The sequence below is a fragment of the Trachurus japonicus genome, chromosome 6 (genome assembly GCF_045865225.1).
Source record: "Trachurus japonicus isolate A0001 chromosome 6, Traja_1.0".
NCBI classification, from domain to species: domain Eukaryota; kingdom Metazoa; phylum Chordata; class Actinopteri; order Carangiformes; family Carangidae; genus Trachurus; species Trachurus japonicus.
In genome coordinates this window covers 29055866-29071554 of record NC_140912.1, presented here as the reverse complement: position 1 = coordinate 29071554, position 15689 = coordinate 29055866, and the positions used below count along the sequence as shown (strand labels likewise).

Genomic DNA, 15689 nt, shown 5'->3' with positions numbered 1-15689 from the left:
GTTTACTGCCAAGTTTTAGCGTTGTAGGTTTCATGAAGTGATTCATCATCAGTGCATGTTCTCATCTCATCTCACCGTCCTCGTCCTCCTGTTCACCTGAGAGTTGCTGATTTTTATAGGTTTGTTTTTATGTATTTTATTGCATAACTCCCAAATACTTTGCACTTTAGTTGCTGCGTTCTCCGTTGTTAGGATCATTAGTTTCATATAATGGATGCTGTGTGTTTTCTGCATGTGTGTTTAAGTGTGTATATGTATGTGTGTGTGTGTGTGTGTGTGTGTGTGCATGATTGATTGACAGTCAGGCCAGCGGGGGGATCCTGCCTGTTAAACGTTTGATTGCACCCTGACTTCCTGGCCGTGAGGTGGTGGGATGGTGATGGAGGGAGGTGGGGTGGGGTGGGGGGTGAAGGAAGGGTGGAGAGGTCTGGATCTGCTGAGTGTAAATGAGCCGAGCAGATGTTGGCCAGATGTGGCCGAGGAGGAGGGAGGAGGAGGAGGAGGAGGAGGAAGAAGAGGAGGAGGAGGAGGGGTAAAGGAGAAAAGGAGAGGAGATGTGGAGAGACTCTCCGTCCATACACTGACAGCTTTGTTCACCTCCACTCAGGAGTTCCTCTTAACTCCTCCCTCTCTCCCTCTCTCCCTCCTCCTCCTCCTGTCTTCACACACTCCTCCTCTCCTCCCTACATCTCTCCCTTCCTTCACTCCCTCCCTCCCTCCCTCCCTCCCTCCCTCCCTCCATCCTCTCTTTGAAGTGAGGACAGTGCTCAGGAAGCGAGCTGGAATCGATTGCTCCATGCATTAGGCCAGGAATGTGTGACACCCTCCTCCTCTTCACCCTTCTCTTCCTTCCTCCTCCTCCTCCTCCTCCATCCTCCTGACAAATCCCTCATTTATTTCGCCCCTTCTTTCTGTTCCTACGCTTCTTAACACACTAAAGACACTGCTGTTACTTTGGCCCAGAGCCTTCAGACTTCTAGTTTTTAAAAAAAAATTTCACTAGCTGCAGACTATCAGAAGAGTCCAGACGCTGATCTGAGAGCAGTTTTTCAAAGTGTCATCGTCGAGAGCGTGAGACGACAAGTCCGGAAGTCATTTTAAATGAAAATTAATAAAACATCCGCTCTATCCTGTTTTTCAAATGTTAAGGATTTGTTGCCTTCCTCCTTTGATCGCCTCCTTTGATCGCCTTCTTCCATAATGAGCGATACATTGATGCTTTGACTGTATTCATAGTGAAAGGACAAGTCAGCTAAAGAATTTATAAGGATCTTTTTTATCTGATATTCACTTTATCAATGAGTCAATGAATACTAGTATCAAATGAATACTGTAATTCAGCTCATGAAAAGGTTGGTTTCTTTTGATTTGAGCCTTTTTTTACTGAGTTAAAGGGCAAAAGCGTGTGACCACAAAGTTGGTCGTTTGAATACCAGAGTTCAGACGTGTCCTTGAGGAAGAAGACACTTTAACACTCAGAGTTTCTTCCAAGCAGCCGGCGCTAAAACACTTAAACACTGCGGCCTGCGGTAAATGTAAAAGCAACTGCAGCGCATGTGTGAAACGGTTTAAATGTGAAGTCATGCTCTGTCGTCTCTGTCTGGATGAATGATGAACAAGGGGAAATGTGTCCCCCCGCTGAAACTGAACATAATGTTCTCTCCTCTCTGTTCCATGTGTTTTTTTTTTCTTTCTTGACTCGTGAAGAAAGAGGATATCAATTTGGTGGAAAACGATCAAGTTGAATAAAAAATGTTATAAAATTAATAAAATCTTTCTTGTTTTGCTCCCACTGCCTCTGAGTGCACATGACCTTGTGAACTTGTCTTTAGCCAGAAAGTCAGTCAGTCATTCAGTCAGTGAGTCTGTCATTCATCCAGCAGCGTGAGTCATCCACTTCCTTCACTCTGCCAAGTTACAACAGACTCAAGGCCTGGCCCTGACACAACAATGACACAGGGAGGATGTTGGTCGACCCGGACCAGCTCTGTGTATCAGAGCTGGAAGTTAGTCATTCTCATTAATACTCCTCTTTTATTCTCCTCCTTTATATTCACTGCTGATTTGTGGCGTTTTACTGGTGAAAGAATCAACATTTTAAAAGCCCAAGGTAGATGTTTGTGTTAAAGCTCCATACAGTATAAAGGTAGACGTTTGTGTTTAAAGCTCCTTCAAAATAAAGGTAGATGTTTGTGTTAAAGCTCCATACAGTATAAAGGTAGATGTCCATGTGTAGTGTGATTATAAAGCAGCTCTAGGTTCTATATTAATACTGTGAAAGTATCAAAGCCTCAGTCCACAGAGAAATGCACACAGCCTGTATTCAGAAACTGAGCCTTAAAACCAGCCGTCAGGACTTCCTGTCACTTTGTGATGTCACAACAAAGCCGCACCCCCTCACCACCATCCATCCAACACTTGTAGGATTTGGTTTCTCTGAGTGTTTTATTCTGAAATCTGCTCAGTTTGTATCTGAAACATTCAGAAAACGGCCAATCAGAAGAGAGGTTCAGAGCCTCCTCTCTTCTGATTGGCTGACACCGACTTGTTGTTACTAGAGCTCCAGAGAGAAGCTGAAAGAGGAGATGGAAAACTACACTGAGATGGTTTTTGTCTCTTAAAAACCACAATATTACAGCAATTAATCTCTTTCCAATGTTTCAACTGCAGTTTTACACTTGAAGTTAAACACACTTTAATTTTTCTAGTGCCCTCTTCCTGTTCGTTTCCAACTCCAAATGTTGGAGCGGGCCAGACACTTGAAGGCGCCTCTAAATGGTTCCCCTCTGAACGTCATCATTAAACAGAGCCCATTGTTTTCAGTGGCACGACCTCAATTAACTGTCACGGAATCACAAAGGTGATTTGATTTAATGCCGGTTTCACTTTGGATGCAGCGCAATTGATGGTGCAGACCTGAGTCCGGCACTTACGTTAAAGAAAACACTGGCACAGGACATAAATCTTTCTTTCTTTCTTTCTTTCTTTCTTTCTTTCTTTCTTTCTTTCTTTCTTTCTTTCTTTTTCTTTCTGCAGGCCTTAAACGGTCAGATGCACTTGACGCCCACGTGGCCCGCCGCCAGCAACAGTCATGTCGCCACCGGTTCAAGAGTGGAAGCATCGAGGACGGGGAGAAGCGGCGGGAGGGGAGGATCCACGGCCGGTAGCCAGACCGGGGCCTTCGGGGGAGGAGGAGGAGGAGGAGGAGGAGGAGGAAGGAGGAGAGAGGAAGAGGAAGAGGAGAGAGGGGAGACGCACCCACTGGAAGTTCTCTCCGGTCATCCATCCAGTCTGGACTCGACCCTGGGACACATTGTTCAACAGCTGGATATTCTCACGCAGGTCAGTTGTTTTTTTTTTTAACAAAGCTCCAAAAACTCGACTTGACACACAAGTTGTGAAATCCAAAGTTGCAAAGTGTGAGAAGCAGCACAACATCGTTTCATCCTCACACGCTCCACATATGAGGAAGCGGGTCACTGATCCCTCTGTTGAACATGCTGCAGGTTCCCAAGGTCAAGTTAAACAAAGATAATAAAAGCAAACACAGAAGCCACCAGAGGTAGATTTTATAGTTTACCTGCCCCCCCACCCCCCTCCCTCCCTCCTGCCTGCACCTGTTTAAACAGGTGGCACCAGGAGCTCAACCTATAAGGATTTAAGATTTATGAGTGCAACTGATCATTTATGTGTTTAATTTAATAATCAAATCAGACTCACGGTTCCTCCGCTTTGTCATTCAACGGCTATTTTTTAATGAGTATTATCATTTATGTAGGGCTGGGTACCGAACCGAAATGCTTGGCCACCAAGTAGTGACCTTTTCTTTTTTTTTTCAAATAGGCCTGCCTAACAGCCATGTTTAGAGGAGACCGGGGACAGTTGTAACACTTTTTGCATTTTTCTCAACAAATCAGAAAGAATATCCAATTTAATATATTTAAAAATTGTAATGTGTGAATTACAAAAATGATGTATTAAAGTGGTAGTTAAAGAGACCCCGAGGAGTTTGCTTTTGGTTATAAAAGAGTCTCATATTAATGTGGATAAATCTACGTTATCCACTCGATAAATATATCATTTTATCTTTATTGCTATTTTGTTATTATTATTTAGTGGTCTACTCGACCAGCATCTCCTACTTTAGGTTTCCCGGACGCTGCCCGTCGGGTCATGGGAATAACGCCGCCGAATCGCCGTCTATGGTCGGAACTACAATGATATCTGATCTTCTTTGAACCTCAGACTTTCGTTCTTGATTGAAAACATTCTTGGCAAATGTTTCGCGTTCGTCCATCTTGTGCTGGTCCAAGAATTTCACCGTGTGTGCGGAGGCTCATGGGAAATATAGTGTGAAAACACTTTGCTTTCCAAAACTTCTCGTGTTCCCTTAAAATAATAGTAATCTTTTCAGATTGCGAAATTCATCTGAATAAAGTGACACGCCAGGGTGATCTACCTGTTGACCCTTAGAAAAGTTGCTGGTTGGAATAGAAAAATACAACTCAAGATTTGTACCATAACGTGTAATGTAATTTTCTTTCTGTTAGAATTGATATTATAAAATTGGTATCGATAACAATATCGTTCAGGAACCGGTATCGAAGTGAAGGTATCGGTATTGAAAACTTTTGATTGATACTCAGCCCTAGATTTATGATGTAGCCTATGCTCTTTTTGAATGCTGCTGCACTCAATTTGCAATAATTAAGCATAAAAAAGCATCCACAGAAATGAAAAGTGCGAGTTCACTGTTCATCTTTAGTAGGAAATCCGCTCCAGGAAACACATCTGCTGCTGCTGCTGCTGCTGCTGCGTGTATGTTGTATGTGAGACGAGACAAAGTGTCTATTCAGTACAACTATTTGGTTCGTTTTTATTTTTTTACTTTATCAAAGGGGGATTATTCATGAAAACAAACTATAAAACAGTCTAGACAGTTTAAATACTGTATTTAAAAACGCTTTAATCTCCCTTCAGTACAATCAGAGTCATACATACATACATACATACGAGCACAGAGCTTCTCCCAGCATGCTCTGTGTGTCCTAGAACAACACGGTGGCGTGACAACCGGAGCTAAAAAGCCTCTTCTGTCTCTGTTTAGCTCTTGTTTTTCTAGTCTGTGTAATTAATCTATGACAGCTTTATAATTATTACGCTGTCCCCCCCCCACCCCCCGATGTCCTCGCTTCACACACATACTGTACACAGACCGTGTCAGTGCTGGAGGAGCGTCTCACCCTGACCGAGGACAAGCTCAAGGAGTGTCTCGCCGGCCAGTCCAGGATCCTCAAGGACGTGCAAGAGTCCAGAGGGAGGCAGCGGCGGCGGAGGACGGAGAGCGAGGAGACGGACGGATCGCCTTTCCGCTTCACTCGGTGACGAAGAGAAGACGAACCCTGTTGTCCCTACACCAACGCCACCGTCCCCGCTTCCTGTCCCTCTGACTGCAATAAAAAGACTGAAAATACTGTTTGAAGGGATAGTTGAACATTTTGGCAAATTGGCCCATTGCCATAATCTCTATAGTCTTAGCAGTAGGTTCGTTACCTTTATTTAAAGGTGCAAGCTATTTTTAGAACGGCGGAGCAGAACCACGAGCTGCTCAGAGCTACGCTAAATTCAGAGACTGCTTGCTGAAAAACTGTCCCTGAAGGCAACGCGCATCAGTGGTTTTGCATGAATTTACCTCTAAAATAACTCTGTCTGGTAACGTTCTGTTATTATCTCATAGCGTGGTGAATGTGCAGGTCACAACTTGTCCACCAGAGCGTTTTAGAGTTGTTGGATTGTGTATTTGATGAGTTTGATGAGGGAAACCAAGAAATCCCATTTGCCTCCGTAGCGTAGCTCTGAGCAGCTCGCGGCTCTGCTCCGCCGTTCTAAAAATAGCTTGCACCGAGAAAATAAAGGTAACAAACCTACTGCTATGACTATGGGGATTATGGCAATGGGTCAATTTGCCAAAATGTTGACCTATCCCTTTAACCACTGCTGGACATGTGTATGTTTGTGTGTGTGTGTGATCATTATGTCTACCATGGTGGTCTCTCTCAGGGGTCAGTGGGTTAATCAGGATTTGGGGGAAGTAACTTTTTTGTATGTGTGTGTGTGTGTGTGTGTATGTGTGTGTGTAATTGCAACATATTTTCTCTACGTCTGTCTTCACCTCTTAGGAATATCCAGCTGTACAGCCAAGCACTCATTCCTTTTCAGTGTGTGTGTGTGTGTGTGTGTGTGTGTCGATATGGATATTGAATCCAATCCGGACAGCTGCAGCTATGAAAACAGACGGTGCTTGTCTGCTGTGTGACCTCTCAGTGTGTGTGTGTGTGTGTGTTTACATGGGTGTGTGTTTAAGCTGTTGATTGCTTCTGCAGCATCATTGTTCATTGTACTGTTTCCATCTCTGCCATGTGTTTTTTAAAACATACAAGGTTGTGTTTATCACCTCAACACCCCCACATAGAAGTATATATAAATATAAAGATATATAATTTATATGAATAAATAATATGCTATGTTGCTTTAATGTTATTAGCACAGTGTGTTTCTCTGCCCGGGCAAGTGCTTTTATTTTGTAATGCTAACAGATCTGAACTTTGACTAAAAGTTTTTGAAGTTTTGACCATTCTTCAAGTCTGCAGCTTTTTTTAAAATATGTTTTAGAAATTGTTGTGTTATTTTTGTTTTATGAGTTGCACTGAAAAATCATCACTTTATTCTGAACGATCTGTTAGACGATGATTAAATCTGGATATGGAGTCCTCATACTGAACTTAAAACAAAATGGTGCTTTAAAAATGTGAGTATATTTCATCATAACTATCATTATTGTTATTATGATATTATACTATGATGATGATAACTCAGTATCAACAAAACTGATTTATCTCAGTCTTCATGTTAACTTATCATAATATTGACTGGTTTCTGTTTAGTATTTAAAGTTTTATCGTCCATAATGTTGTTTGTTGTCGTGACTCTTGTTCCTTGTTATCTGCTGAGTCATGTTTATACATATATGATATGATATGATATGATACGTGTCACGGTGCCTCTGGTCTCCATCGGGCTCTGAGATGTTTTGTCTCACTCCATCTCTCTCCCGGTGTGGAGACTTTAGCTGTCGGATGTTGTTCCCAGCGGTGGAGATGTGGTGAGCGATGCGATGCGGGAGGAAGCAGTAAAAAAAAAAAAGAAGAAGAAGAAGCCACACAAAGAAGAGGGAGCTGCTTGGCCGGCTGCTGTTTGCTCTCACCGCACCACATCCTCCTTCTTCTTCTTCTTCTTCTTCTCCCCCCTCCCTCCCATCATGGTTTTACTGGTTTTCCTCCTCCTGCATCTTTCTCCTCTCTTCCTTCCAGTTACATAAAGTGGTTTGTTCTCCAGAGGCGGATCAAACCCAGTTCATCCTAACTCGGTCCTGACCTGAGGTTTCATGAAGGATCAGACGGACTAAATGTGAACATGGCTGAGGCACAAAAACAAAAACATAATTTCACCTCATCCTCCTTGTTTTCCACCTCATTGCTCTTTTTTTTTCTTCTAGTTACGTCTTCACATTGACCTGATTGACTTTTGGAAGCTGTTCATAATCTTTTGATATCTTTTTTTAATCTGCTCCTAATGTATGTAATTTAAATGTTATGGATCTGGACCTTCTCAGGACATTTTAAGCTTTTATGAAACAGACAAGAGAAAGATCAATCAATCAATCAATCAATCAATCAATCAATCAATCAATCAATCAATCAATCAATCAATCAATCAATCAATCAATCAATCAATCAATCAATCAATCAAATTTTATTTTTAAAGCACCTTTCAAAGCAAATAAATGCCATTCAAAGTGCTTTACATTTTGATTTAAAAAGTATATATACTGTATATAAGAAGTGAAACATGGACATGGAGACTAATGCATGAAGATGAAAAATAACAATAAAATATAGCAATAGTAAAAAAAATAAAATATGATAAAATATTTATTAAAAAAAACAAAACAGTTACAGGTAAATAGAATAAAAATGCAGGATAGAAATATAGGACAACATATAAAAACACTCAAAAGAAAGATAACAATAAGACAGAAGAAAGTAATAAAATAGAAGACTGTAAAACTGTAAAATAGAATAAAATTATTATAAAATTAAAACTATGAGACTATAACATAAAAGCCAGATTAAAGAGATGGGTTTTTAGCCTACGTTTGTGGTGTCAATGTTTGTAACTCCTCTCAGACCCTCCGGCAGGCTGTTGCAATGATGATTACTCTGATTGGACTTTTTGCACTAAATAAAAAGGCAACTATTGATGATTTATTCTGCATCTTCTAGTCTTTCTTTTCTATTTTCCTCTGAATAACACATTTCAATGACGCTGTTATTTTTCCCCCTCATACTTTATAGGAAGAAAAGTGAGATGTTTTTTAATCTTTGTCCTGGAAGAACTGGTTGGAGAAGATCTCAAAGTGCTGAAGTTTCCACTAATGAAGACTTTGTGATGCGATGGAGAGCTCTGGAACAAGCAAGTAAGTGGATCTTGAGCTATAGGTATGCTTTGGTTTTGTGACCCTGAAGAGTTTTTTTTTTTTTAAACCCCGGGGAGAAGAAGTGAGAGTTGGTTCAGGATGACCTCACCCCTGCAGAAACGTTTCAACGACTTGAGTGGAAACACACAAACACACTCAGTCATGAAACTTTAAGTGAACAAAAGCTGCAGCAGAGAGAGAGTCGAGAGAGTCAGATGCAAACAGTTAACGACCAATTTCCACCTTCTCTTCCAATTCGATCTCATTAAGTGCACGCAGAGCTTGTTTTACAGTGCACACACAGTGTAAACCCTCAAATGTGTGTGTGTGTGTGTGTCTTTAGTGCACTGTGAACATGATCCTATAACCTGTTAATAGCTTCCTGGAGGAGGAGTTTCCTGTTGATATTGAGGAAGGAGCTCTGTTGACTTGCCACCGGGCAAACGCATGGTCACAGTTTAGTGCAGGAGTGTGTGTGTCTAAGTGTATGTGTGTGTTGATTAGCTGTGGAAGTAATATCCTGATTCCTATTAGTGTTGTATTGATTCGTCAGGCTCATATCCACCTTTTATGACACGTCAGGTTTCTGTTTTCGCTGCTGAGATGCAAACAAAGTAAAACAAACAAAACATGTTTTTAAAAAAAAATCTCTTTCAGATCAATAATTGGTTAATTTAAAACTTTATTATGTAACTCAGCCGCCATCTTGGCCACCTCCATAATAACCTCTCTGGTGTATTTATATATAGCAATCATTTTACAAAGTCAGAGCCGACACGAGCACGAGGCGGCGTCACCTTTAGCTCCCGACTTCTCCTCTTCCTCTCCTTCTGTTTCCTGCTGCTTCTCGCCTATCTCTGGAAAACAGGAGGATTATCTTTTTTTGGGGGGGAATTCCCCATTTCAACCCCCCCGCCCCCCTTCAGGGGCCGAGGCGATAAACGGAGCGCAAGGGGACAAAGGATAGAGGATAGAGGAGGATAGAGTGTGAAAGAGAAAGAATAATCAGAGGCAGGATGAGAGGAGCACTCTGCACCCACGCCTATTGAGTTACAGAGAGTCTCACTGTGGCTTCGACAATAATTGATTGTAGTTTATCTAATGTGCACACCTATTCACACACACACACACACATGAACACACACTGTGATGCCTGTTCAAATAGGTGCAGAAGGAGGACGGGCAAACAGAGAGAACTGCACACTGTTCATCCACTGGCTCCTCTGTTTGTTTTTTATGTCTCTGTTTGACTTTTCCTTGGCCGGAAAAATGCCGTCTGTTTGCCAGAGGGGTTTAACAACCTGCTTCCGTTCCCTCGCTCATAAAAAACAAACAAACTCACACACAGACACACACACATACAGAAATAAAGGTTTTAATTTTTTTTTTTTACATGATTGGCAGTTAAAGTTTTTTGTTTTAAGTGTTTTAAAAGCACAGGACAGGACAGGACGTCGTGCAGGATGGTTGAAACGGCCTTTTAATGAACTGTACGAAGGGAAACTGTGAACAAATGTGAGACTGACGTTTCCCTCTGTGAACCTGTGTGCAGCATCCAAGCACACGACCACAAGTCAATTAAAATTTGCTTTTCACATTTTACTGGTAAAAATCCACCTCAAAATAAAATAAATAAACATGCATCTGGAGGAACTGACTTCGGAAAAGGACAAAATGATGCAGGAAAAGAACGTGCTGGAAAGATTTCACCTTTTAACGGAGGAATTAAAGCGCTTAAGTGTTCCTGCAGCGGAGAGACATTTTTGAACCCTTCAGATATCTTGAACTAGAAACTGTTGTTCAAGCTTCTTTCTTTGTTTTTCTTCAGGATGATCTCATACATGATCAGTTTCACACCTGGGGGCTGTCGCATCAGTTGACATTGTTTTGGCTTTTGGAAGCTATAGGAGCTGTCAACACACACACACACACAAAAAAAGTGGCATCATGATTGGTCTTGAAACGTGCAGTGATGTCATCCACAACTCTGCCGATGACGTCATAGAAACTACATGTCTGAACATTTGGTTTATGTCCTGCAGTTTTACAGTTTTGGGGTGTTATACAGTTATTCAGTTAGATGTGTTTCCATTGTGGGAACTTTCCCCAGCAACCTTTTGAGAAAGTGTGTGCATTTCAACCCCAGGAGCCAGGGTTTGAAAGTTGTCGGTCGGTGGGGTACTACTCTCCAAAGGTTCAGGAACTTATGGGGGGTTATTTGCATGTTTTGTTTTGATTGGAAACTTTCATTGTGGTTTGAGGGTGAATCCCAGAAGAAAGCGTATATGACACGTGGTCTGCGATGCAGTAAACTAAGGCAATGATCAACAGTTTATCGTCTCCTCACTGCCTCCTACTGGACTGGAGATGTTACACAGTCGTGAAAATCTTTCTGAAACTTTAGGCCTCAGAGGAAACAGACAACCCTCGAACACAGGAACCAGGGTTTGAGTTTACTTCAACAGAAATTGATTTACCCCCCCAAAAAGTCCTTGGTCGATGGGGTCGTACTCTCCAAAGGTTTAGGAACTTCTGGGGATTGTGCCCAACTTTTCTGATAGGTTGAGTACTCGCTGTGCTTTATTTCACACGCCATGCTTGCAAGCTACATCTGCAGGCTGACTATGTTGTTTTGATTGGAGGTTATTTTTTTAATCATCGTGATTTGAGTTGGAGTTTCAGAAGAAAGCATATATGACACATGGCCGGACGGCGAGGTACGGGCCGTTTGCGATGCATTAAAGCACGATTAACAGTTTGTTGTCTCCCCGCTGTCTCCTACTGGACTGGAGAAGATGTTATACATTTATGGAAAATCTTTCTGAGACTTTTACTCCACAGTGGAAACAGAAAACTATCTGGTACTGCAACTTTTAGTTCGAGGGACTTTTCCAACCCAACCCATCTTTAAAGAGGAACTAAGCCTTCCACCTGGCGTCTCATGGTTGAAAACCAACCTTGCAACATCAGTGTAGTACTTGGCTGCCAGCACTTGTCTCTGCGGCACCGTGACACAAATGCGCTCTGTGACCCGCAATCTTTTGTTCATGGCGGTTAAGACCACACAAAAACAAATGCACATGGCCGAGAGGAGGGTTAGAAAAACAGCAGACAAACGACCAGACTTGCATAGTTCAGACTTGTACAGGATTGGTTGATTCGTATTCTTTCGTTCTGTATTTGCATGTTCCTTGCGATGTGTTTTTAGATGTGAAGCCAACAGGCCGAAACACATTCTTCTGATCACTGTGACCTCTCTGGTGCTTCAACCTCACGATCACTTGATCTGATGTGGTGTTATTCCAAAACCTCAACAACTTGTGATCTTTTGGACTACCCATCATGTCGAGCTCTGTGTTAGCCCCCCCCGCCCTCACGACCCCTCCCCCAAATTACAAAGTGAGGGCCGACCGACGTGGAGGACTGAGCAGCAGCACTCTGATGCAACATGGCATGCTGGGACATCTTTGCAGACTGGTCTCGGCTTAACCACTCGTGGCCTGTTTTTACAGGGCTTAGTGTGTTGAAAGCTTATCTCCGGTGGAAAGGGGGGAAGCGGTGGATGAAAAAAAAAGAAAAAGTGAGGGGAAAAGAAAGAGCGAGCACAGGAAAAAAAAGCTGACTTCCGCACGGGGGACGGTTCAAAGGGACCTCCGCTCCTGCGTGATCTGTTTGTTGTCATTTGATCCCCGAGTTGATTTTCTATCTCACTCTTTCGGCCCTTCCTGTTCCTCTCTTTCACTCGCAGGAAACAGAGGGATGCATGTACACAAGGCCTCTGACAGCAGGTTCACCCCTTTCCCTTCCTTTGTGGGCCAATAAAATGTTATTTGCTTCTCCTCTGACTTCCTGTATCCTGGACACACAGTGCGCTGCTGAACCCTAAATAGTTTCACTTTGCATGATAACTACGCTAATGTTCTCAACCATCTCACAGACCTATATAAGTCACAAAAAAAAGGGAAAGGCAACAATGGAGCGCTTTTTACCTACAGCCCACCGTTTTCCAGGAAAAACTAATTAACTGTGTTAAGCCGTGGGCGTCTTTTCCGACTCGCATACTTTTGGCTAAAGATATTTACATAACACATCCACACTGACCATGAGCTTTTTGCTGCTCTGTCAGCAAACCGTTTACGTAACTACATAAAGCAAAAGAGCAATGTTCACCACATGAGAAGGCTCGCTTTGCATCAGAAGAGAGGAACACTGAAGGTGTGTAGTTTACATGTTGTGGTCAGATTTGGTTGAAAATGACAATTGTTTCAATTAGATGTGTCAAAAACTGTCAGAATGAACCTGGATTGATGTTGTTTGGTAATCTGGGTGTGTAAGTGTAAGAAACCACAACAGGTGGTTCTAGATGCACATTATGGCGGAATCAAAACATGAATGTAATGTTATTAGAGCCCAGAACGCAATGATTTTTGCCACTTTACTAATTTTTGTGAAGAGCTGGGTACATTTGAATAATGTAGGATATATATTTGAAGCCTTGACAATGCACCAGTGGAGAAAAGGCCCAAACTCGTCTTTTGAAATCTATGGTGAAACCAAAGAGGAATTTCCACTCTGTGGATAATAAAGTTTTTTGAAATTGAAATTGAAATTGAAATTGAAATTGAAAAAGACATTAGCCTAATACATAAATTAAGAAAGCTGCAGGGAGCAAAAGCAATCTATTAAAGCTACAGTTGGTAAATTGATGAAAGTGAAAATAAACTCCGCGACTTGGTCGGAAATTTCAAGACAATACAACGTCAGGTCCCTTTATGAACCTCTGCCAAGACGTACCGTATCCATAGCAACTCCAAAATGATCTCGCCTCTCTTTCACCATGTTCCTGTCTGCGTGTGTGGAGGGAGGGAGGGGGGTTGACAGAGGTGAAAAGAGGGAGCTGACGGTGTATCATCTTGAAATTTCTGACCAAGTCGCGGACTTTACTTTCACTTTCGTCAGCTTACTACGACGTGTACGAGCTGTGATTGGCTGCTCCTCCTGCTCCCTCTACCTGATTTTGTCCTAAATTACCCATTTAAAGCAGAAGTAAGCAGAATATTTATGTCAATATAAGTCTTAAATAGTTATATCTTCCGACAGCAATCACTTATATAGAGTGTTTGGTCTGAAACACGGGTCTGTCAGTCACTCTGCTCTGCTGTAAGCTGAGGAGAAAACTTTCCTTGTATCCTACAACCTTTATCCAATGAGGAGAGAGAACGGCATAAAGGGGCGGTCCGTTCTGTGTGTGCAGCCAAGGGATGCGCGTGAATGTGGTGACGTAGGGACGAGGGCGGGGACTGCTAACTCCATCGGCTAACAGGAAATTAGCCAAAACGACCGGATCGCTTACTTTTGCTTTAATGTCCGACTATCAGAATATAGTGACAGTTCCAGCAAATATGACTGAATAATTGTTACAAACTGAAGCTCTAAAGAAATTGAGACCTGACATGAGACTAGACTGAGGCAAACATATCACATCATATCACATACTCACGGTGTGACCTGCAGATTACTGCAATAATAAAAAAATTAATTCAATCAGAGCCAGTTGGGACTTCACCAGCTGCACACTTTGAATATTTATAAGGCTTTTGAAGGACTTGGTCTTTGCATTGTGCTTTAAATGACAATATTAACATGTTTTGGAAGAAAAAAAATGTTGTGTTGGCGGTCGACATGCGAGCGACCTGAAATTTTAACCCTGACAAATCTCTCCAGCCGCCTTCCCATAAACGCCGGCGGCGGGTTTCCGACATGGCTCGGGTTTTCAGTTGTTTTATCTGGTTCCTTTTTTACTGGAATAAGGAACAAAACGTGGGAACAGCCTGTCTCCGTTCCTCAGATAAGGAAGCAGTGGACTTCCTGACATCCTGGCGTGTTATTGGTCCAGGGCCATATGGGTCGAAGGTCGCCGTAGTGGATCACACATCCTTCCTGCTGCGGCCGGGGCCGTCCACAACCTGTTCACAGAGTTGGACTCCAGTGAGAATTTAGTTTAGGACACAGAATAGAAGACTTCATTGTTTTTTTAAAGGCTCAATCACATTTTAAAACCACTGTGCTCCAGTAAAATAAATGACTTAAATGTGATAATTATTAATATGTTATTATATTTTGTAGAATATTATGTTTCAAGCATATCAGTAAAAACACTTGTTTCCTCGCAGGAAACCCCCTAGTGGCTGTTAGAAGAACTGCAGCTCAAACAACTTGAGCTGTGACTTTGGATAAACTCACACCATCAACCTGCTGCCCTAAAACTGTGTGTATGTGTGTGTGTGTGTGTGTGTGTGTTTTAGCCCCAGTGGATTCTGAGGAACACAGCTTTCCGGGGAAGTGCCATCTGGGTTGTGGGTGGCAGCTCTGACTGGCATATCCTATTTACTCTTCACTTACACACACACACACACACTGATTTATGCCCTAAATCCTTCTCCTCTCTGGTTATCCACTTTGTTAGGAAACACTCCTTTAGTTTAGAGTCTGTACAACTCATTATTGTTTTAATTCTAATGTCTGGAGTCTGTTAAAAACTCATTTGCTTCATTAGGAGCTTGTCCAGCATAGTGCGTCAAACTATGATGTAAAAGAAGTAGCATCAAAGTCTTTACTCATTTTTTTTTTTTTTTTACCATAAATGGAAACTTTGTTATTTTTCAGAGTTGTTTTGCTGAGTTAGTCACTGGGAAGGCATGTTTATAATATGTGCCAGTGTTTTCTGTAGCTCCATGATGTATTCCTCTGACGTAAGTGGATGGCTGAGGAACGGCGTGATGAATTCTTTCTTTCTTCTCTCCTCTAACAAGAGAATCTGTTTTTCTCTTTCTGATATTGTAGTTTAGATGTCTTATGTATATGTTACACTTCTATGTTGAACCATCACAGTCTTTTACATCTCAGCTTCATTCTGGAGCTCTAGTAACAACAAGTCAGTGTCAGCCAATCAAAAGAGAGGAGGGGGCTCTGAGCTTCTCTTCTGATTGGTTGACTGATTTCGAGTAGATCCAAGAAAAAATAGAGCAAATTTCAGAATAAAACACTCAGAGAAACCAAATCCTGCAAAGTGTTGGATGGATGATGGGTCCAGGTGGTGGTGGGCGAGGCTTTGGAGGGTGACAGCTTTGTTGTGACATCACAAAGTGACAGG

The 15689-nt window shown here is 42.1% G+C and overlaps 1 protein-coding gene across 1 annotated transcript in view; it reads left to right on the top strand.

Moving 5' to 3' along the window:
* The window catches only part of poc1b (POC1 centriolar protein B), a 58831-nt gene extending 53349 nt beyond the window's left edge, over positions 1-5482 (top strand). Inside the window, exons 11-12 of the mRNA XM_085780143.1 lie at positions 3037-3342; positions 5215-5482. Coding sequence (XP_085636269.1) covers positions 3037-3342; positions 5215-5385 — 477 coding nt within the window. The 3' untranslated portion in view covers positions 5386-5482. The remainder of the gene's footprint in view (positions 1-3036; positions 3343-5214) is intronic.
* The last annotated feature ends 10207 nt before the right edge of the window (positions 5483-15689 follow it).